A 24,172-nucleotide genomic window follows, 5' to 3' on the forward strand; every position below is an offset into this window, starting at 1 on the left:
TCGACCAGAATGGACCAAAATGCAAATTCAGCAGATTCGGCATTTTAGCAGCGAACCTTCCGAATTGACGGTTTTAAGCGATTCACAACGTTATGGAGACGATTAGTCAAACGGTGAAGGTCAAGATATTCTGGTATTTTGAAAGTTTGAAAATTCGAAGTATGACGTCATATTTCTGAGAAACGTCAGAAACGGCCATTTTTGATAGAAAACCGGAAGAAAAACACAACAACATTAGTTGCGATAGCGATAACAACGGAAATTGTGATTGAAAAACAACGACAGATTGCAGGAATAGCAGAGACCGTTCCGAGTTGCAACGATTGTGTAGATACAATAGTTGCAAGGCCGTTGCGAACAACGGTGAAGGGTGGAAGACAGCTTTCCGGAAGGAAGATAAGTGCCTTATTTCCCCGGATTCAGGAATCCGGAGGGGTCTCGGGACTGGAACTTTTATTAACTTATATACACTTTTAGCTTCGCTATTATGTCCTGAATTGAATTTAATTAACATCTGAATTCATTTTGCTAGGATGAGAAGCTAGGAGTTGGGGGAAAGGGTTGATCCATCTTCGATGGAGATGATGATTTTTATCAACTGAACAAAAACAATAATAATTTAATAAATAGTAGTAGCCCTGATTTTAGGAGTGACCTCGTGGTCTGGGGATACTGAGACCCAGCCATGATCTCACTATTTCTGCATGTAATCTAGTTAATTTGAGTGTTTTGACCAAAGCCGAAAGCAGCAACGTTTTTGTCGACCCGATGTTAGAAAGACCACCGAAAGTACTGGCTTGGTAGAGACGGTTAAAAGCATGTAAAGCTCTGTTTAGACGTTGGCCAGTCGTCTTAGGACTTAGTTTTATTTTCCGTCGATATGTATCTTCCGGGCGAATGTTACATATGTATAACAAGGCTAAAAGTTAAAAAAAAACTGACATGTCAGAATCTAAAATGTTCCCAAATCGAAATTTTATAACCAGAAAGAACAAAAAACTAAAAAATCTCAGAAATTTGCAGGAGAATGTTATTCATGATTACGTAAATATATTATGTAATTACAGTTGTTCAAATTTGATTGGTTAAAAAGTTTTAGAGCCTTTTTAGACACGTTTCTCATTTTTCAGATCTTTGATCGTTTTGTAAATATTGTAAAAAATTTTAATCCTGATGATGCACAGAATGTGCGAAAACGTTTGAATTAACATTTTAAATTTCTTATATGTTCGTATTTTGATTAAAGTTCTATTGACTTATAACTATTCTAAACATATAGTCGCATGGGTTGATAAACTGTAATGCTTACGGAGTTTATGGTTTTAGACAGAAATGTCACTGAAAAGAATAGTTGCGCAAAGTAAGTACCATTAAGAAAGACAATTTGTAAAAACAATTTTCTGACGAATGTTTAACAGACTAGCCAATGTTGACAAAATATAAGTTGGCGATCAAAAAAGTGAAGTTTTTCTAATTCAATATATGCCAAATTCTTAACATTGACGTTGAATTTTGATTATAAGAATATTTAATAAGCTCCTTTTTGAAATATGCTTCTTTATTAAATATCTAATATCAAAATACTCTAAGCTCAAAAATAATTTAAGCTCAAATATTCCCCTGTTTTAGAGTTGCTGAACGACGTTATACAGTCTGTTCACAAACGAGGAGAATGGAAAGTCATGGTACTTGATAGTCTTTCCATGCGAATGATCTCAGCGTGTATCAAAATGACAGATTTGAATAACGAAGGCGTCACAAGTAAGGAGCCAAATATAGCAAGTCTGATGTGCATTTGGAACCATATCAATTGATGTCATCATTGTTTTTTTTTCAGTCGTAGAGGATATAAGCAAAAATCGTGAGCCCATAACGAACTTGGAGGCTATTTATCTTATCGCCCCAACAGAGCAGGTATTTTTATTTCAAGAATAACTAGCTTAATCTGGAGCTTTAGATTTCTAACATTATCATCAAACTGGTCAAGGTTTTCTGCTTCAGTTTTGTTTTTAAGCGTCAATGAACGTTCTGAAGACACTTGAATAGGTCGTGATGATTTTTTAAGTTTGTTCACGCTCAAATTTACTTTTTCGCGATTTGACTGACTTTTTTTCAGTGCATTTCTTCTGATAAAAATATGGTAAATTGTTAGAGTTGGCCACTTAGTTGTACCACCTAAGACCGTTACCAGAAGTACTAGTACGTGTACTTGTACCGCAAAAATGGACTTCGTTCAGCAAAAATAAACCTTTTTTCGAACATTTTTTTCGGAATCGATTTCGAGTTGATAAATGACTTAATCAACATCATCAAGTAAAACAGAGTTAACGTAGATAAAATTCAGCTTTTCGACTCTGGAGCACTCAAAACCATACAGACAGCGTTAAATTTTACGCCAAACTACAGACCAATAAGTCTATTGTGCGCGAACTCCAACCTGTTAGAAAAACTTATCTTTGATAAGCTTTTGTCACTTATTTCTCCAAAGCCTTTCCCAAACCGACACGGATTCAGATCAACGATCTCTAACCTTACCGAATACCCAGATCATGTTTTTTTGAGCTTAACTCGCCAAATGCTCAAATTTGAGTGCTTTCTATATCAATTTCCAAAAAGCCTTCGACAAAGTATCACATCAAATAATTCTAGAAAAACTAATTTTGGCATTTATCGCAACTGCCTCACCCTACTACAGAGTTACATAGAAAACCGGAAGCAAACGGTCAGAATTAATGAACAAATATCAAGTGAAATATCTGTGCTTAGTGATCTCTAGGGATCGCTACTGGTGACCCTCTTCTTACTGGTGTTTCTGAATGACTTAACAGACAACATCATGTCACCAAACTTTTGGCTATGGGGACGTTTTTAAAATCATCTGCGACAACTCCATTACACTGAACATCGACGTTAGACGAATGTATAGATGGTGCGCCGACAATTTCACGTTGATGATTCTAACAAAAAGTAATTTTTTTGCCATCAAAGGCTCCTCGAGCGTGTCACTTCCCAACAAGTAATGAAAGACAAGGAGTCTTAATTCCTGAAAACGTATCATGGACTGCTCATGCGAAGAAGAAAGCAGAAAAAGCTATCAATGCCCTTTAGAGTGTTTAACGAAACCTAACCAGGACCAATTTATTCGTCCGGACAATTCTCTCATATGCTGCCTAGTACCAATTATCAGCTACGGTTCAAAGCTATGGATGCCAAATGGAAAGCACGCAAAAAGCCTTAACCTAGATATTTGCATTAAATAACCTGCAATAAAAAGAAAATTCTCATAATTAATATTTAACCTCTCTCATCATATCAAAAACTGCACGTGATCCTCTTATTTGCCAAAAAAAATCAACGGTAATGTCGACATCAATTTGACCTAATACGTCTCAATCTCTGAATACAGAGAGACAAGAAGTCAGAACTCCCAACTTTACAGCTAGCCAGTCACATGAGACTGAAAAATGTTATTCTGATTTCTAAATTCGTGCCTGCCATCTGACCAATCTCTTCAACACCTAATCAGTGAAGACATCCTTATTGATCAACATCAAAAAAACAAAGTTTCTTCTAGAAAACAAAGATATAACGAAAATGACCCATGCCTTTGGCGATTACTGTAGCTGCAGCTGCGCCTGCAAAGAAACGAAAAAACTGAACGTCTCAAACGTTCATTGAAAAACTTTTAGCACAATTCAATAAAAGGGTTCTTACAAAACCCCTGGACTCAATACCATAAATCTTTTGAATTTATAAATATTATAATAATCAACGAATTGTTTCAATACCTTAGCAAATACTGAGCGAAAACAAGGTCACAATTAACCCCCCGTGTTGGCAAGGTACTAGTACCTCTTAACTTGGGTACCCTACCGTACTAGTACTAAGTGTACTCGTCCCGGTACCATGCCAACTCTACAAAATGCACTATCGAAAGGCAAAAGTGGAAAGGTCACGAATGGGGTTAATTCAATCGATCGAATATCCAATTTTTATATTTTTAAATCCATGCTTCACAATCTCGCCATGTGTAAGTTTTTCGACGTATTATTTTTTGCTTGTTTAACGAATGAGTTTTTGCACATTAAGCTATGTCGTTTATGGCAATGCTTATATACTTTTCAGTTTAAATTCAATGTTTGTTACACCAAGTTTGAAATTAGCAAACTAATGATGGGATTATGTCGGGGTTTTGCCAGTTGTTGCGACTTCGACCTCCAAACCTGAATTTCCAAGTCCTTTTAATTAAGGAGATTTTGAGGTTTTCGTGATTTTTTGAAAAGTTTTTAGAAAACTTCGGTTTGAAAAAAACTTTAACAAAATTTGAAATTACCAACCGTATAGTTTGGTGATGTCAGGGTTTTTTCTGGGGTAGCCTGTCTTGCCTCTAAGTTTGAATGCTCAAATCTTTTAAGTTTCCGAGATATGAATGACGTTTTTTATGATATTTCAAAAAATTTCGGAAAACCTTAAAGCTAAGTTCACAAAATTTGAAATTCTCAACTCTCAAGTTGGGTGCTGCCATGTTGTCTCAAGCGTTGCGAATCGTACCTCCAAATACTAGTCCTCAGATTGTTTTAGTTGCCCAGATATGACGTTTTTAAATGACTTTTACAAAATATAGTTCTTAACCCTGTATTTGTTTGCTGCTATGGTACCCTAAGGTCGTTCAAATCTTGCCTACAAATATGAGCGTTCAGTTTTTTTAGCTCTCGAGATATGACATTTTTAATGATTTTTTCAAAAATTTCTAAACAACAGGAATATTAATTTTAACAAAATTGGAATTTGACAACCCTATAGCTAGGAGCTGCCAGGGTAGTCGCAGAAAGTTTGAATTGTTTCCTCTGTCAGGTGAAATCCTTTTATTTATCGAGATATGACGTTTTTATGTAATTTATAAAAAAAACTTGAATTAAAAAAAACTACGTAAAATTTCAAAACCCCAGCCCAGTAGTTGGGTGCTGTCAGGGTACTCTCACGGGTTGCAAATCTAGCTTCCAAATATGATTGCTCAAATCATTTTAACTTCCGAGATATGCCGTTTGATTTGTCAAAAATTTGAAGCGCCGGAGGTGAGTAACACGCTAGTTGAAGTTCGAAGAGCCTTAATCGCATATATTTTTTTAAATTTCGAAGATAAAATTTTTAAAACATTGAGTCGATGAACGCAGCGAAGACTCTTTTGTAGGTCGCCATGATTTTTTTCAGGAAAATTCCTAAAATTTGTTCAGGCTCAAATTTGATTTTTCGCGGTATGACTTGATATTTTAAATTTTAGTTGGTTTCCCTTGTTGAAAGGAAGTCAAACAATTTCCACCGTCGTATAGCATAAGTGTTAAAGTTAAGAAAAGTGTGATCGACTACTAGTTTCGCAAAAGTGGTTTTTGTTTTCAGATTCTCAGTGCAATAAAAAATTTTCCTATTCATCCAGTTTTCTCCAATTGTTTTAATTTTATTAAAAAAGCATAATTACTAAGATTTTTCTTGAAATTCAAAGAAATTCAAGGCCATCTATTTTTTCTTTCTGTTTACTTGCGTTAATTGACTCTTTCCCAACTGTCTGTTTGCTATGTTTTAAAAAAGAAAAACAGTTTTTCTTTCTGTTTCGATGCGTTCATTGATACTTATCCACATGTCTGTTGACGCTACCAAATCTGAGGCCAATGGTCGTAACGTAGTGCAATACTTATATGAATATCGAATACCATTATTATATTTATAATTATACTTGATCAATGATTTGTTTTAACGCAAGCAACGGAGAGCTCTAATTAGGAGGCCATTTTAAAAAGTGGGCAATTGAATTAACTAGCTGAAGACAAGTTAAAGTAGTTAATACTCACTTCAAGTACATATCAAGTATCACTGGCTGATATTCAAGTACATATCAGCCAGTGAAGTAGGGGTGGCCAATTTAAGACGTCTAAATTCAGTATCCAACAGCAATAGTACAATTCAATCGACAATGGCTACCAGTGGTATTTTATAACGGTTCAATCTAAACAGTTTTTGGTTAAATCTAAACAGACTGAATCTGATAGTTAATAGTGTCTTTTGCTTTTTTTTTAGTTAAATGATTGATTTACCTCAATTGTTTTTGTCAACAATTTTGGTTCATTGGGAGTTAACCCAGGTTTGAGCTACGGAGGAGTCTTTTTTATGGAGTCTTATTTAATGTCGATGACTGTTTCTGTACATATTTTCTCCAAATAGAAAATCTGTTGAAATATAAGTTGCTTTTTTATTGAAACTTGTCAAAGTTCAGGCTCGTTCCCACTTGGTCTAGTGATAAGACAATCAAGTTTTTCTCTAAGATCTGAGGTTTGAGATCTGGCCGGACTTTGTTCTTGTTTTTCTTTTTCAGCATGTATGAAATTGAGAGTTTTTTTCTGGAAAAAAAATTAATGATCGGCTTTTCGTTTGTCTGTTTGTTTTGTTGGCTTACTTGTTACTTGATAATAGATTTGTTTTTGCTGCAAATAACTTTCAATGAAGTTGCAAGTATTGCTGATAAACTCCTGTAATTCGTAGGTTTACTAACTCTGACTTGTAGTTTTTCTTTTTGTTTTTTTTTGCTTAAAAGCTTTATTCGGCCTAAATGATTTCGGCTTATGATTTTTCGGCTTAGTTAACTTATTTTATATCTTTCGACGGGCAGAAATTTATTATCATTTTTTCAAACAGTTCAGGTTGAATGTGGTATAAAAGTGAAAAGTTAAAACTTAACCGCGTTAAATTTTTTATGACCGCAAATACTTTTTTTTGTTTTCCGCTCAATGGGCTTCTACCCACATTTTTTTCGGAACGGGTCATTTCCATAAATACGAAAAGCGTCATGAATGCTGTTACTTTTGTTTCTCAATTGTTTTTCTGTAATTGGGATACGCTTTCTTTGTATCGAAAGTGATGCAAAACTCCGCTTTACCTCTGTGTGAATTCAAGTTTCTTAGCGTGTTCACACCCTAAGCCTAGAGATAGCGACCACACCTGGGACGACAATGATGCTTACTTTGAATCCGGCCAGGACCTAATTTTTCAAACTAAAAATTTCATGTTAAAATGAATTGTTGGCCTTTTCCGGACCTATCGTTTGTCTATATATCTTTTGTCGGCTCAGTAGGGCTTTTTGATCTGTATATAATTTCATTGAAATTGAAAAAAAGAAAAGGTTTGATTTATTCATAAAATTAGCAAATCTACTAGCCCCTGACTTTCTATAATTTCCCTTTGTTTTTTTTCACTCAAAAGCTTGGTTCGGTGTGTATAGTTTCGGAATAAGTTGTATCGTCTAAGTGTCCTAATTCTGTCTCCTTTTGTAGCTCAAACAATTTTGTCGTTTACTCAGTTTTCGCTCAATGGGCGTTTACTCAATTTTCGCCAACTTAGTTGCCGCTCGACAAATGTTTCTAAAAACTTCATCACCGGTGATGAATGTGCTTTCCTCAAATTGAACATCATTTGAGACAATTCTTTGGGATTTTTGTATTTGTCGTTTTTCGAAATTAAAAAAAGACTGTGCTAATTTAGTATCGGTTCATAAGTGCTTCGCTTCGCCACTGTGTCTTATTAGTAGTTTCCCTCTAATTTTCTATTCACTAGCTTGCAGTACTACGCTTTGGGTATATCGTAAATGACGTGATTTTTTTCAGGAAAAAGTCTTTAAATTTGATCAAGCTTAATTAAGAGTAATGAACGTAGTGAAGACTCTTACATAGGTCTTGCTGATTTTTTTTGTTTTTTTTTCCAGGAAAAAGTCTTAAAATATTCATGCACTTAGGTATTTGTTCACTTTGTGTGTGAACTTTTTTTTCCAACCCAAATCTTGCAAATTTAAGTACTCATTCGGTGGAGCATTTGCTTCAATTTAAAAGCACCGAGGAGCTTGTTTAAAGGAGATTAAATGACGAATGATATCTATAGGCCGTCATAATCTCTCAGTTCTTTGTTCGCAGAGTATTGACCTGCTGTGTATGGACTTCCAAGATAGCCTGCACCAGAAGTACAAGGCGTGTCATATTTTCTTCTTGGAGGCCTGCTCGGATGACCAGTTCAACCGCATCTGCAAGACTTCCTGTCTCAGAAAGGCCACCAAGACAGTCAAGGAGATCAACATCGCATTCCTACCCTACGAATCAAATGTAAGTGAACAAATATCAAACTAATGCATGCCAGCTGACTACTCTTTAAGAGCTCGTTGCAACGTTTAACTGAAAAGAAAAGTTAATGTTTCAACTTTTTAAGAGTCGATGAACGTAGTTCAGACTCTTATATAGGTCGCGATGAATTGTTTGTTTTTTTTCAGGAAAAGTTGTAAAATTTGTTCAGGCTCAAATTTACTTTTTCGCGGTTTTTCCTTTGATTTCATTTAAGTTCTGTTCATTTCTTTCTTGGAAATTCAAAAGTTGAGGTTGTTTCAAAAACAATCAGTTTTTTTATGTTTACTTGCGTTCATGGACTTTTTTCCTACTGTATGTTGGCAATGCTTCCTCATTTCAGATTTTCATTTTTTAAATCTTCATTTAAAATAGAGTGGAGGCTAAACTTAAGATCGCAATGGTGTCCATTTAGAGGGAAATCTTGATTTTGAGAAACGACAGCTCACGATGTCAAAGTATTGAAAGTATTTTTTTTATAAAGAAGGATCATGTTGTCTATAATTTGGACATACAAAAAATGCAGTTGTAGAACGCTGGTTTCGTTTTTCATAAAAATTATGTCCTCTAAATCCTTAGACCAAGGAACAAGATTTTCATTCTAAAATGAAATTGACATGGAGCTTTAAAGCTAATAAATAATTCATACCGTATTTTTCTCAGTTATTTTTTGGTAGTCTTGGCTTCTTGGGCTTTTTAAAATCTCGATGATATTGATTATTTGTTAGATGCATTGTTATTTGGAATTTAGATATATATTTCCTGACTGAGCTTGAAATATTAAATCGACTGTGTCCTCACGTTATTGCGGAAATGTGTTCATATCTGGATAAACATGGCTTAGCAGGTGACCTATGGTAGAAATTGTGGAAAAGGTAGCACTGTTGTGGTATGAAAACAGAGAATAGGACAGCAAAAGGCAGCAAGTGAACACGGTATTACACTGACTGTATTTGTTAATACGATGGATAAATGAAGCGATGAAAAATGCAGCGCAATGGGACTGCAGGTAGAAAAGGTTATTTCTGAGGAAAGACTGGAGGCTGTTTGAAGCTTCACTCTTTTCCTCTCTTTCTCTCAAAATGGAAGCATATGTGCATGTACCATGTACAACAGTAGCCTTGTAGCAGTGTAGGTGTATAGGAGGCGCGCTTGTTTTGATTTTCCATTTTTATATTCCATGCGCTCATCTTTTCCTGCCAAGTCTCATGTGACAGATTGAAGCTATTTCGACCAAAATGTTGTTTTTTTTGGCATTAGAGTAGCTCAATTTGTCAGTTTTTTTTCAGGTTTGAGCCAGTGACGTGTAACAGTTTTCTTTTTTGACCAAGAATTGGAATGTTTTCTGTTGAACGGAAATTCAAACGCGTTTTTTTTCTCAAATTGGGTTGAGATTAGACAAAAAGTATTGGGAACAATTGCTTAGAGTTTAAAATTTGGAACTTCAAACGCGTTTTTTTCTCAAATTGGGTTGAGATTAGACAAAAAGTATTGGGAACAATTGCTTAGTTTAAAATTTGGAACTTCAAACGCGTTTTTTTTCTCAAATTGGGTTGAGATTAGACAAAAGTATTGGGAACAAAAGTTGCTTAGAGTTTCAGCGGAATTATTGCGAGTAATGAACGTAGTTAGTACTCTCATATAGTTCTTGCTGATTTTTTTTTGTTTTTTTTTTCAGGAAATTGATGCACTTAGGTATTTGTTTTTTTTAGTTCAATTGAAATTCATCTGCTGAAAGTCACGCAAATAGCACTCTCCAAATACGAGCGTGGAAATGGCGCGAAAAAATCTGAACGATTTCTAGTTTCGAAAGTGGAATTTAATTTTTACATTTCCAGCGGAGTAAAAACTTTACCATTTAATCCAGCTTTCTCTAGTTGGGTTTATGTTATCAGAAAAGCGCCAATCATAAATCGTTCTAGAAATTCAAAGAGCTTTAAGGCTATCTATTTTTTTCTTCGAAATTCATAAGTTGAAGGCTCTTGAAAAAACAAGTCAGTTTTTTTTAAGTTTCCTTGCGTTCATTTTTTCCAATTTTGTGTTGGCTATATTTATAGTGCAATTCGTTTTTCGAAATTCGCAACAAAAATTTTGCCCGAAAAATGGATCATGCTTAAACTTTTTTCTAGTTTACCAAGGTTTACGCTGAAACTACCAAATTAATTGATGATAAACTTATGTCAAAAGAAGCCTCATACACAGCTCAACAAAGTTATACAAGGGTAAAATCTCCAAAAACTTGCGCAAAGTAATTGAAATTTGTTTTTAAGCAAGATTTCGAGTTTTAGATAGTGAAAAGTTACTTTTTTGGCTATCAAGCAGAAATATATTCACCTATACAGCTTCAAGATTTTAGCCTGCTATAGTTTTATTGGACTGTGTAAGAGGCTTCTTTTGATAAGTTTTTCATCATTTAAGGTGGTAGTTTCAGCGTAATTCTTAATTAATTTTTAAAAGCCGTAATGATTCAATGATTCAAATTGAGGGGAAAATTTGGCCTCCCTTTTTGATAGATAAATAAATTGAACCATAATAATTCTATTCTGTTCTCTTCACTTTTTATCTTATCTTTCCCAATTTGAGAAAAACGCGTATAAATTTGCCAACGTTCGTTTTGTCCGTTTAATTCAAATCAGCTTTGTTTCTACACTATCGAGCGTAGTGTTTTAGATGAACCTTCTTTTTTCAATTTAACTCGCAAATAAAAGAACATAAAAAGTTTTCACTTGTTTGATGGCACTTTTGCTACAATCACGATCTGTAGCGTTGGAAATTTCATAGCATCTGTTCTCTGCTTTACTTATGGCTAGTGTTTGTGATTTTTTAAGCGTCTGTGGCTGAGTGGTTAGTGCGTGAGACTCATAATCTGTAGGTCGCAGATCGAGTCCGAGACGTAGCAGAATTTTTACTCATTCGAGGCTTATTTTACTTTTCCTGATTGCACCTATTGCGCCTTGCTTCTGTTTAAAACTCTGCGCTTCCAGTTATGTCGCCTAGTGGCTTGTGCAGGGTTTTTTGAGTGATGTGCAGGGTTTTCTTGGTCAATCATTTCGAATTTTTCGTGCTCCGTCGAAAGCTTTGAATGACCGTTCATCGTAAAATGTTCTTCGCCACAGGTAATTTTCTGCAGACAATTATTCGGTAGCTGAGCAGTTAGAAGGTTTTGACCAAAAAGTTACTTTTTTTCGGCGCGCGCTCCCGCCTTCAAAGCTAGTATAGTTTGGTTTTAAGAAAAATTTTAGTCTTCCCCCCTCCCCTCAAAGAAGCATCATTTTTTACGGTATAACGAGGGGTTATGTATGAAGACCAAATATGTTTGTCAGGGCCCAATTAATTCGAATACCAGCTTTTGCAACAATCGGACAATGTGAACAAAAAGTTACTTGTAAAAATTTGAAGGTGGGGAAAAAGGGCCAAGTTTAAGAGTCAGATTTGAAGGGAGAGGAGGCAGCCCCACGGTAAGCTACTGTTAGCACCCTTTAAATGATTTTCAGTCGATTATAATGATAATGGGTGTGTGATTCACTAAAGGATCAATTCTGAGTCTGTTCAATCTTAGACGTGTCATTGCAAAAACTGAAACTTTGAGAAAGTTTTCGCAGAACTAATTGAGGTGGACGGAGAGATTGAGGTGTTCTGCTATGGCCATGCTCGTCCCCCGCTAAGACACTGCTGTTTTCTTTTCTTTTAAGTTATTTTATGCGGCTAACTAGAACAGTTATCTCCAGTCGTTTATCGTTGCATTTCATTTTAGAGACGAAGGCAAATTTGGCTCTTCCATTTTACAATCCTGCTCTAATCCGCATTTTGCGCCTCATTTTGACCTGTTCTGAGGGCTTATCTATTTTCTACCTGAACACTTTTGGTGACATTTCCTACTTCACTAACCAGTGATACGATGCTGTTATGAGAGTCATGTGCAGGGTATTAATGGGGAATTGCCAAAGAGGAGGGCAGTAAAATTATCTTCATGGCGTAGATAGATGCTTACAGATCGCTTTTCTTACCGCTGCTGTTTTTAGTGATGCTTTGAAAATCTGCTTGTAGGCTGATCAATGGGCGAAATCAGTGCTTAGCTAAATGGCAGAAAAATGGAGACTATGTAAATAAGATCAAAAATATGCATAATTTCAAAAAATATACATAATTTAATTTGTCATAATCACAATCCATAAGTCTTCTTGTCTTCAAAATGTTTTCAAAGTTATAAAACGAATATGACAACTCTTCTAGTATATGATGTATTTTTTTGTATATAATCTGTTACATTTGTCAGTAAAGTAACCTGATTGTGTGTTGTAATTGTTGACAGGTGTTCTCATTGGACAGACAGGATATCTTTGGGATCGCATACTCTCCCCATGGGTCGAAGGAGTCAAGGAGCAAGGCATTCGAGAGAGTAGCTGCCCAGATCGCCACTCTATGTGCAACCTTGAGCGAGTTTCCCCACATCAGACATCGAATGTAAGGCAAAAGAGTAGCGTCGAGTTATTTTTCATAACGGAAAGCGTTAAATGAATCTGAAAAAGGTCAAATTTTCCAAACGTCTGCCTACTACCATATTCAGTGAAATTACTAGAAAAAGTTAATATTTTCTTCATTTTTGAACTCCCGTAAGATGTTGTTCAAGAAAATACGAGATAATGGAAATATTTCGTGCCCTAAAATTTGAAATCATCACTGCGATATCTTTTCTAGTGACCCGAATGGGCTGTGCGCTGAAGTGGCCCAACAGGTGAGTGACCTCTTGAGAAAGTACAAGGCTGATGACCCCTCGATGGGAGAAGGACCTGAGAAAGGCAAATCCCAGCTGATCATCTTGGACAGAGGATTCGACCCCGTGTCTCCTCTGCTACATGAACTCACATTCCAGGCCATGGCCTACGATTTGGTTAACATCGAGAATGACACCTACTCGTTAGTTCAAAATGACAGTTATGCTTTTTCTTAATTATGAAAAATTTGGCAGGTTCTAGGCCCTACTTCTGAACCCTTTGCTGATAAGCTAAATTGCATTGCAAAATGGAATATCGATTCAAATAACCTGTAGTTTCTGGCTTATAGCACGATTAGTTTTGATGTTTAGGTTACGGTGTTACAATTTCAAGCCTAGTGTATGTGATTTTGGCAAAACATTTACTTTGAGTTTAGAATGAGAGTTGAAAAACCAAAAGGGTAAGTGGTGACAAGGTTCGCCTTTTTCTTCATATACGTTTGGGGATAGTCCAAATCGACTCTCAAGTGCCACCAGATTTGGTTATGGGTACAATTGTTTCGAAGGTTGTTGTTTGGTGACTCAGAACATAACGGTCAAGAAAAGTTTTGAGCTACACGTTGGGTATCCGGTCTATCGATGCATTAAATGAAAAAAAAACTCTAATTGTCAAAAACGATCTGATATCATCAATGTCTTCTTATTTATGCAGTATCCATAACAGTAAAGTGTGTACATAATAATTGAATCATTTAACGAAAAATTACTGAATGCGATCAAGTGCTTAAATCGTGAATTCCAAACTGATTTCATTTTCTAAGAGTCGATGAACGTAGTGTATTCAAATCGGCTAGTAGACTTTTTCCTATAAATAACTTTGTTTACAGAGTAGTCAAGGTTATAAATGTTAAATTTAGGTTCAGTCCATAATATGTTCTAATTTCTTTGCGACTCCGGCACTTTTGGTGTGGAGTTAACGAATGCGTCTGGTACGGCAAAGGTCCTGGGTTTGAATCTCCGAGAACTGTTTTTTTTTTCAAACGGTAATTATTCGAGTTCAAAAAAATTGCCGACTTATTATTTATCTGTTTATGATTTGCCGGCTTAGTTGCCAAATCGTAGAATTGTTTTTTTTGTATGCAAGTAACCTTGTAGTTTCTTTTAGTGTTTTGATTTTTTCTGCTGTCTGTAATTTTACTAGCCTAGACTTTGTTCTGCCCAAATGATTTCAGCTTATATTTTATCGGCTTAGTGTCCTATTTTTGAGTTGTTTTAATGGAAACGTAGTTATTATGCTCCCCTCTAGATCGCACAAAATGCTAAAAAAAACTTATTAGAAGGTAAATCGGCTTTATGGCTTCATATTGCATCTTTCGACGAGCAAAAAAAAATTGTATATGCGTGAGTGTATTTTGTGATTTAATTAGTTTTTTGAACTTTTATTCGGCTTTGTTTTTTATTTTTTTTTAGGCTCATTAGGTTGCCGCCTGTGTTATATCAGCTTAGTGGCCTCATAATGTTTCATATGACGAGCAAATGTTTCATGTTTTTGGACTTTTATTCTGCTTTGTTTTTATTTATTTCTTTTTTCGGCTTGATAGGTTTCAGCCTATATTATATCAGCTTAGTGGCCTCATAATGTTTCATATGACGAGCAATTAAAGTTTAATGTGTGTGTTTTGAGAGGGACTTAATGTAAGTCTGAAGTATTGTAGATTTTCTTTTTTTTTCGACTTAGAGGGTTGCTGTTAAGGTGTTTTTGACTTTGTTACCGCTTGGTAATTTTTTTCTTATGCTAATTCCTCATTCTGTTGTCTTGGCTTTTTATATAAAGCATAAAACTAGCTTTATTCATTTCGATAGATCTAGTTTTTCATTGTTTTCAGTTTTTGTCCGACTTAGCAGCTGTCCCCGACTTATGCTTAAATAAAGCTTGATTCATTTTGATAGATCTAGTTTTTTCGTTATTTTTAGTTTTTTTCCGACTTAGCGGCTTGCTTGTTTTGTATGGCAAGTGGCGCAAAGCTCAATTTCGTCTGTATGAAAAACTTGCTCAGGCTCAAATATACTTTTTTGCGGTTTGACTTTGATTTCTTTTCAAGTTCAGTTCGTTTCTTTTGTTAAACGGAAGGCAAACTCCACTATCGAACAGCCAAATGTAAAAGTCACGAAAAACGTGGTCGACTTTAATTTTCAAAAGTAGAATTTAATTTTCAGATTTTCTAGAGAAATAAAAATTACAATTAAATACATATTGATCCAGTTTTCTCGTATTGGGTTGTTGTTTTTTTTTCTTCAAAAAGTACCAATCATCAATTGTTCCAGAAATTCAAAGAGCTTCAACGCCATCTATTTTTCTCTTTGAATTTCGAAAGTTGAGACTGTTCAGATACGAGGCTTCTTCGAGCAGCGGAGACTACAGCACCAAGCAGGTGTGGCTAAACGAGAATGATGACGTGTGGGTGCAACTGAGACACAAACACATTGCAAAAGTGACTCAGGAGGTCACCAAGATGTTCAAGGAGTTCTCGATGAACAAGAGGATCAACACTGGCAGCAGTCCGGGCGATAAGACAACAGTGAAGGACTTGAGTGCGATGTTGAAGAAGATGCCCCAGTACCAGAAGGAACTATCCAAGTATGGAACGCATATGGCACTGGCGGAGGACTGCATGAAACACTTCACAAACAGGCAAGTGGAAGGCAAAAGGTCATCTTATCGGTACCGCGAAAACTGCCAAAAAGACTGATTAGTTAAAACAGACGAACAACTAAAAATCCACGAATTATGCATCTAGATTTTAAGTTTCTCCAACTCGCAACAAAAGACAGCTTCCAAAAAATCGCTGCTCGAAAATTAATTAAAAACGGCATCGGCAAGTGTAGATAAATTTACTCATGCTTAACTTATGGGGATCAATTTTCTGGCAAGAGAGATTTGCTTAGTCGTGTGATTTGACATAAGCAGCAAAATCACATGCGCTGTTTTTCAAATTTTGTTTTGTTTTTGTGAAGAAGTTTTCTAACTGTTTAAAAGATCGCCTGAGATGCTTTCTAACAGTGTTTGTTGTTGCTTGACTTAATATTATGCTGTGATATATAGGGCGGATAAACTGTGTCTGGTGGAGCAGGACCTGGCGATGGGATCGGATGCGGATGGGGAGAGGGTGAAGGACCACATGAAGAACGTCGTGCCCATCCTACTAGACAGCAATGTCTCCTCCAACGATAAGATACGCATCATCCTACTCTACATACACTCCAAACTAGGTAACAGAAGTGCCAAAAGAGTGTTCGAAGAATGTTTTTTATGTTAGAATCTGTAATGCTTTATTGTTTTGTGTATAAGACTCGATCTGGTGATAGTTTTCAATTTAGGAAAGTCAACGTATAACTGAAAGTGTTTGATAGTTAGTGTATTTAGTTCTCAAGTATTTTGTAATAATGTTTATTTTCAGTTGATGAAGGGGAAGGTAAAATATAACTTGTCTTCACTGAAAATCAATTAATTGAAACCAAATGCTGATTTTAATCTAGAAAAATACTAATTGTTCATCTGGATAAAAATCAAAATTATAACCAGTTATTCGTCATAAATGCTCGTAGACTGCTTTTAACATAATTTAATTAATTTCTGAACAGGATTATCGGACTGCATATTAAAAGGGTTCCTTGAAGTCATAAAGTAACTTGAATCATATTTGTCAGGTATCTCGACTGAGAACCTGGACAAGCTAGTGCAGCATGCCAGTATCCCGACCAGCAATAGTGTGATATTGCATAATCTGGCCAACCTGGGAATTCCGGTGGTGAATGACGCAATGGGAGGTGCAGGGGGAGCAGGGGTGAAGAAGAAGTACAGACATCCTGATAGGAGGAATAGGATTGATGAGAACACATTCAAGCACTCCAGGTGGACTCCTTATGTGAAGGATATCATGGAGGCAAGTAGTTTTCATTTGCTCATTTTACTCGGCTGTTTAAAATTAGTAATTCGTAATTAATTCTGAGCAATGAGCTGTTCGTCTAAACTTTAGCCTTAAAACGACGTCAAATTTAAGTTATGTAATTATTAACAGAATCGATCGAGATTTTTTCTCCCAACCCAATGGTAATTTGGCATAGAAAAATTTGGTTTCTTTCTGATCATTCATGTTTTCTAGAGAAAGCGTTTTGTTATCGGCAACTAGACTTATTTCCATTGAACAATTTTTTTTTCTACATATCTAAAAGAAATTGACCTTGATTTATAACGAAACCCCAATTATCTTCAAACAGCTGCAATATTAGTGTAGAGGTAAAGCGCCTGCTTGAAGGTCAAAAAATCTCAGGTTCGGGTTCTCTGTCGTACCTTTTTTCTCGCTGTATATGTATTTCGATCCTCCACTAAATTCTGCTGATTGTTCTTCGTCTCAATTTTCATCGGTTTAGTTTCCGTTCTATTTGAGTAGCTATGAACGTAGGGAAGTCATTTATTTAGGTGGTGTTAATTTTTTCTCCGTTCTCACTGTTTTAATTTTCAAATTCATTTACTAAAAGAAAGGCAGATATGCTTCGAATAAAAACGTTGAAATGGCGCGGAAAAGTTGAATGAATTTCAAATTCAAAAACAGATGTTAATTACTAAATTTCCCATTAGATCAGAAAAATTGCCTATTGGTCTTGTTTGCTCGTACTTGATGAGTTTTATGAAAAATGATGAATCATAATAGTTTTTGAAAGAAAGAGTTGTAATGTGATATAATCTTTTTTCGAAAATTAAATGACAATCGTTTTACTTTCGGTTTTCTGAAGTTATTTGTTTTACATTTTTCTGTTAGTTATGTTTTGTCAGTTGGTCATATCAATTAAATCCTTGTTTCAAATTTAAAATTGAGATCATTGAAGCAATTCAAGCCTGCTCAAGCCATTGTTTATAACGATAGGTTATTAGAGTTTTTGTTGATGCTTTAAGCTTTTCATGCTATTGAATGAAGATTTTAGGATCACTGCAAAGCTTTTTAAGAGTCGACGAACGTAGTGAAGACTTGTATGTAGCACTTGATGATTTTTTTTGTTTTTTTTTTTCAGGGAAATGATCTAATAACTACAGAAGTGCATTCATAGATTTTAATGCATTTATGAATGCACTTAGGTATATTTATGAGTTTAAGACAAAAAGTCTGCTAAAATTTAAGTAAATTGCGCTCTCCAATCACGAAATTGTAAATTGTGCGGAAAAACGTAAATGACTTCTAGTTTCGAGTGGAATTTACTTTTCAGATTTTCCTTTGGAATAAAAGCGTTGCCTATTGAACCAGTTTTCTCAAATTGCGTTTATAAAAATTGCAATCATAATTTGTTCTTGAATCTCTGAGAGCTTAAGGTTATATGTTTGCTTACTTTGAAATTCGAAGGTTGAAGTTTTCAAAAAAAAACAATGTCTTTTTTCTTACTCGCTTTCATTGACAGTTTTACAATTGCCTGTTGGCTGTTTTTGAGTTTTGTTCCTTTTAACTTCTTTGTTAAGGGTAATAAACGTAGTGAAGACTCTTAGTGATTTTTTTGTTTTTTTTCGGGAAAATGTCTCACGATCAAATTTTGTTCACGCTCAATTTTGATTTTTCGCGGTTTGAAGTTTTGTTTTTAGGTTCAGTTCGTTTCCAAGAGTTAAGATCACGAAAAACCTGGTCAACTTCTAGTTTCGAAGGTGGATTATAATTTTCAGATTTCCCAGCGAAATTACACCACGCATTTTTTATCGGCCCTTGTTTCATTAAGGTAAAAAGCATAAATGAATTTTTTGTTCATTTGTTTAACTGGTATTGGAACGGTATTGAAGGGTTTACCAAAAATGTTTCCTTTCTCATACCCTTCCGGTTCAAATCACTGATTCATGAAGTTTACTGTTTCTTTATTCTGCCGGTTAATGAAAGTTCTGTTGACCATCAATTTTTCCTTAACATTGTTCAGTCTATATGTATTTTCTACCAGGTTCAAGCTTGAACCTAATTGGTATTTTGTACTTGCTATCTTTTTGAACGAAAAAAATGCTATTGAAGTCAAATATTTCATTTAAATTTGTTTCATTTCCTGTAATTTTTTTTTCTTGTGTATAAAAATGGGCCAAATACTTTCCAAGATTAATTGGGAGCTATTTGCTTCTACAATTTTTTGAATTTGAAAATAATTATGATGTTGATTTTAGTATTTTTCTTATTTTTCGTTGCGCATATGTTTTGCAGTTATTTCGAAATTTGGAATGATTTGACGCTCGTGTCGGCATTTATTTATGTTTTTGTGTGTTTTGACCGAGACTGTCTTTCGTTGTGAGCTTATTCTTCCGGTATAATTTGAATGCAGTTTTCAATGAAGGTGGAAAACTAATCAAATTAGATATTATTCTTAATTAATAGTTATTCTTTCTCTATATAGCAAGTGTTGCGAAGCTCCGCTTTGCATCTGTCTCAAAATTATTTGTCATTCGTAGCCCTGCTCAAAGTATGTAACAAAATCACCGAGGTTGAGAGTTAATGATGTTATAGGACGCTATCAACGATCAACTAGACACCCGACAGTTCCCGTTCATTGACGGCAAGGGACCCATGGTTGGAGGTGGTGGCGCTAAGAGGTATGTAATGACATATTTAAATAATCATGATCAAAATCATTAACTCTAAATTTGATCAATTTGACTTTCTTTATGAGCAAGATCTAAAAAAAAGTTGCAATAGATTTTTCTGAACTATCTGACCTTCCCTAAGACGTTGAGTGCGCTGGTGTTTCACTGTATTAAATTTCAGTGCCCGAGGCTATGGTCAGTGGCACCGTGATAAGAAAGATATGGGACATGCGGGACCCCGCCTTATAGTGTTCATCTTGGGTGGCATGTGCTACTCTGAGACGAGGTGTGCCTATGAGGTCACCGACGCCTTCAAGGGATCCAAAAAGTTCGAAGTCCTCATCGGATCCAGCCACGTAATGACTCCAGAGAACTTTTTGAAGAATCTGAAGGAACTCACCAACTAAAGAATTCAATGCAAAGTGGAGACAAACTGATATCGAAGCCAAGACATTCCAAAACTATACATGTTAGCTTCTTTTTTTGTCTGCAGTACCGAAGAATGCTGCGTTTGGCTACTGAGTTATTTTTTTTTGGCTGACTGGTTTAGCTTGTCCGGATGCTAGTATCTATGATGCGTGCAGTTTTATAGTACTCCGGGTTTTCTATCCACCGGTGGTTTTGAAAGCCTGTTTTCTCCATGGATATCCTGTTAGCTCCATGGATATTTCTCAGCGAAGTGCTATCAAAGTGACAAATACTCTCAATTGTTTCCCAATTTTATAGATCGCGGCGTGCCACCTACTGTTTGTTAATATTTATCAATGAGAATGTCGCATAAATTATTTATCATTTGGTACTCTACTTTACCTGTATTTTGACCTGTAAGTTACGCATTCCCATTTTTTTTACTCGAATCGAAGTTTAAATCTGAATAGAACATTAGAATGAACCTTGTAATCAGAAAAATGTAATCAAGCTTGTAAATTTAAAGGATGTAGAGCAGAATTGTAAATGTTATTTTCGGAAATTTTGAAATGGCCACGATAAAGTTGCATAATGCCGAGATTGATATAGACGTAAACCTGTTTTTACTGCATTTACTGACTTGATAATCAAGAAATGCGAGTCTCATGCGTGATAAAACCTTAATATTTCTATCATTTTAGCATAGTTAGCTATGGAATGATTGTGTTCATTTAAATCTAAAGCAAGCAAATTATTTAATTTTTTATATGTGATACATCATTTTGAATGAATATACAATTTCCAAAAGTCTTTTCTAGTTTCATTCCTAACAGAAAAGAGACATTCATTAAGTTAGTTTTTTTGGCCGAATCTTGGTTCAAGCCAAGCCAAATGCGTGTTTTTTTTGCCAACTAAAGTGCACATTTTTCGGTTTAATTTTTTTGTATTCAATTTCATAGGTGAGGGATTCAGTATCATGCGTTTTCTTCGATTGGTTAGCGCAACCTTAGCTGCAGATATTTCAAAGAGTTTTCTTTCCAGGCGCTATTTTGCATTTTTATTGTCAATGAACGATTTAGAGACTCATCTTGTTGACGTTGAATTCAATTGCTAACTAGAAGTCAAGTTTCTCCAGATTATAGCACAATAGTTAAAATTATGATTGATTTGCAGTTCAGATATTGCTAACTGCAAGGCTAGTAACTTCTTCCAAGAGCTAAAAGCAAATAGCAAAAAAAATTGGGGTCTCTTTCCTTCCCCCCCCCCCCCCCCCCACCTCACTCAAACATGAATTTTATGGTCTAAAGAGTGGTTTTACAAGGTTAATTATGAAGATCAAATATGTTTGTCATGGCCTAATTAGCCTGCATGTCAATTTTAATGACAATCGGACAAAGTGGACACTAACTTCAAATATAAAAATTTGCAGGTGGGGGGAAAAGGAAAAAGAGCCAAAAATTGAATGACAGTTTACAAAAAAATAGGTTTTTAGAATTACTATAACTGGGTATTTATAGTCGGAGACTTTTTAAGAGTCGATGAACGTAGTTTAGGCTCTTATCTAGGTCGTGATGATTTTTTTTCGTTTTTCTTTAGAAAAAAGTCTTTCAATGCTCCTATAACAAAAGTGTATTCAAAATAATATATGCACGCATGGCTACAATTAGGTATATATGCAATTTTTGAGTGCAATTCAAGTTCGATTGCCAGAAGGTATGCAAAATGCACTCTGCAATTATGAAAGCTGAAATGGCGCTAAAAACGTGATCGATTTCTAGTTTCAAACGTGGAATTTAATTTTTATTAAAAATATAAGTTGCTTTTGAAGTTCGAAGAGCTTTAAGGCCATATATATTGTCTGAAAATCGAAAGTTGAAGTTTTCTCGAAAAACACGTCAGTTTTTTTTGCTTCCTTGCATTCATGGGCTCTTTTCCAGCTATCTGTTGGCTATGTTAACCTGCAACCAACGATATCAATTTTTGCAAACTTTTTTTAAATACACCGAAAAATTTACTTTTATCAAGCTATTTACACACGCAAAACTTGTGTAATATTACGAACTCTTTTTTTCCAACCTACTTCGCAAATTTTAGCGCTCTATTGAAAGTGCTCTTTTATTTCAGTATATGCATAAAATAAATAACCAGCGATTAAGTACTGCCAATACTAAGGATATTAACGCAGACTTTTATATTACATATAGAACTTAAGCGTTAAAGCATCATGGATCTGTAGCGTAGAGGTAGGGAAGGAGACCAGCAGCAAAATAAGCGGGTTCGAACCTTGCCAGGGTAAAATGTTTTTTATGAAATTTTTCGTATACTAGTTAAAATGCGTCCGCTCTATAAATTGAAGCATGTTAGTAGGTAAGTTCCTTTTTTTCAAATTGACTGGTACTGCTAATGCATCATAATTAGCTTGCGTCACTTAACAATTATGACTCATAATTGACGTGCGCTACTTATGAAATTTTGTTGACTCAAAGTTTTACCCATTCAGTTTTTCCCAGTAGCGTTATCGGTCATATTTTTGCTGGTTTAAGCGAAGTATAACTTCGCCTGTGTTAAATATACATTTAATTAGATTACACACAATATAATTTATATGCGAACACACAATACATACACACAATATTTATTGTACGTTTGTTTGTAAGTAAAGCATAGATTCGTTTTGCTTATGTTACTATTCCGCCAAAACAATTAAGCTATCTTCAGATTAAGTTTCTTAAAGTTAGTTAGATTTATCAAAAACGGAGAAACTCAAAGAAGAGTTTAGAATTAGTTCTTACCTGAAAGTGCATGATTTGAAAAAATGTAATACGTCGCAAAAGCTTTTAAATTCTTTCCTTTGTGAAAACAATCGACTTGTAATTGGGAACTAGACTACTTGCCTCCAAAAAATTCACCTGTAGGATTTGCAACTTTTTCTATGATAGAATGTTAACAACTTGCAGACATTGTAATAACTTGATATAGTTGAAAAGCGTATGCTTTTGGGTTACAAGGTCTGAAGGTGGAACCCCTGCAGTACTTGGTTTTTTCGAAATGCGTTCATGAAACGGAAAACGTGAATTTTTGGACTATCTTTTGTCTGTTTGTTTTTTTTGTTTTAAGTTTCTCAAGTTCCGCAGGTTTCCAAATTTATCAACGTTAATTTTGAATTAATTCCCTTGTTCTTTTGCTTTGCTGAAATGATTTTCGCTGGCTTTTTTGACAAAATTGTCCTTTATTAAGTCTATTCCTGAAACTGAACATCGGTCGAGAACAACTTGAGAATTTTTTGTAGATGTAGAGTTTTCATTTTTTAGCTTGCAATGCTCGTCTTACGTTGTATTTGAAATATTGCCTCATTTTGTCTCTGCGCAATGAACTGAAACACTGAAAAAAGGCTTCACAACTAATTGGGGGATACAGAAATTTTGATGAATTTAGAGGAAACTCAAATAACAATCTTTTTTCCATTTTGTTCCGAACATTCATTCAGTGGGTGTGAACCTTAGCTTAGGGTGTTTTTGGCGTCATTTTGAATACCTGATGGAGAGGTGGCTTAGTTCAAGTGAACATCATTGTGAATCCTTTTCAATTCAAAATTGAACTTCGAAACATGAATTAGAAAAAAAATCTCCTTAGTGTCGAACCGAACTTGTCTGATAACTTTTGCTTTTGAGACTTAGATTTAGCGAAGATCGGAGCGTCTTCATAGCAGCAATGATTTTTTTCTCAAGTTGTAAAATATAGTTATTATATAAATGCACCTAAAGTACGTACTCAAATTTTCGACTTCATCAGCTGCAAAAAAAATTCAATTCATTTCAGAAAAATTTTTATTGTTCGACTTATTTTGGCAATGAAACGATGATTAGAAAATTTATTACTTCTTCAACATCAACCATTTCTTTTTTTTTTCAATCAATTTCATTTTTAGATGAAGCATTTTAAAAAGATAGTAGCAACAACAATATGCTTGGCTGCTTGTAGAGACTGAATCGGAGCTTTCACAGCATTTTTGATTCAAAAATTGTACATTGTTCGGACCATTGAAAACGGGGAGGAACTTTGTATTCGGGGTGTTTTGTGTTTTAGTTTTCTTCTTTTTTTTGTTTTCTTTTTTTTCACGTATTTTCATGTACAAAAAATCGAGTAAAGTGAGCGAGCATCCTTTATCATGTTTAGCTTAGGCCGTTTACAATTGCTTGTTTATACTTCATTTTAATTTCATTCGAGTATAATTAGGAGTGTTAGCATTTTTTAACGCCATTTTAAAAATCAAAATTTTGAATTTTTTTATTT

The 24,172-nt window shown here is 35.0% G+C and overlaps 1 protein-coding gene across 4 annotated transcripts in view; it reads left to right on the forward strand.

Annotated features, from left to right (window-relative positions):
- LOC134843959 (syntaxin-binding protein 1-like) overlaps nt 1–20,691 on the forward strand; it is a 274,291-nt gene extending 253,600 nt beyond the window's left edge. The window contains exons 2-14 of one of the 4 annotated variants that reach the window (XM_063860344.1): nt 1,324–1,360; nt 1,630–1,761; nt 1,838–1,914; nt 7,956–8,141; nt 12,469–12,620; nt 12,855–13,073; nt 13,308–13,331; nt 15,260–15,562; nt 15,974–16,140; nt 16,329–16,343; nt 16,579–16,814; nt 19,395–19,480; nt 19,653–20,691. In XM_063860344.1, the coding sequence (XP_063716414.1) occupies nt 1,333–1,360; nt 1,630–1,761; nt 1,838–1,914; nt 7,956–8,141; nt 12,469–12,620; nt 12,855–13,073; nt 13,308–13,331; nt 15,260–15,562; nt 15,974–16,140; nt 16,329–16,343; nt 16,579–16,814; nt 19,395–19,480; nt 19,653–19,878 (1,851 nt within the window). In that variant the 5' untranslated portion in view covers nt 1,324–1,332 and the 3' untranslated portion in view covers nt 19,879–20,691. The remainder of the gene's footprint in view (nt 1–1,323; nt 1,361–1,629; nt 1,762–1,837; nt 1,915–7,955; nt 8,142–12,468; nt 12,621–12,854; nt 13,074–13,307; nt 13,332–15,259; nt 15,563–15,973; nt 16,141–16,328; nt 16,344–16,578; nt 16,815–19,394; nt 19,481–19,652) is intronic. The other 3 variants (XM_063860347.1, XM_063860357.1, XM_063860366.1) reach the window with 3 other exon arrangements.
- The last annotated feature ends 3,481 nt before the right edge of the window (nt 20,692–24,172 follow it).

Source organism: Symsagittifera roscoffensis, chromosome 1 (assembly GCF_963678635.1).
Source record: "Symsagittifera roscoffensis chromosome 1, txSymRosc1.1, whole genome shotgun sequence".
NCBI classification, from domain to species: domain Eukaryota; kingdom Metazoa; phylum Xenacoelomorpha; order Acoela; family Convolutidae; genus Symsagittifera; species Symsagittifera roscoffensis.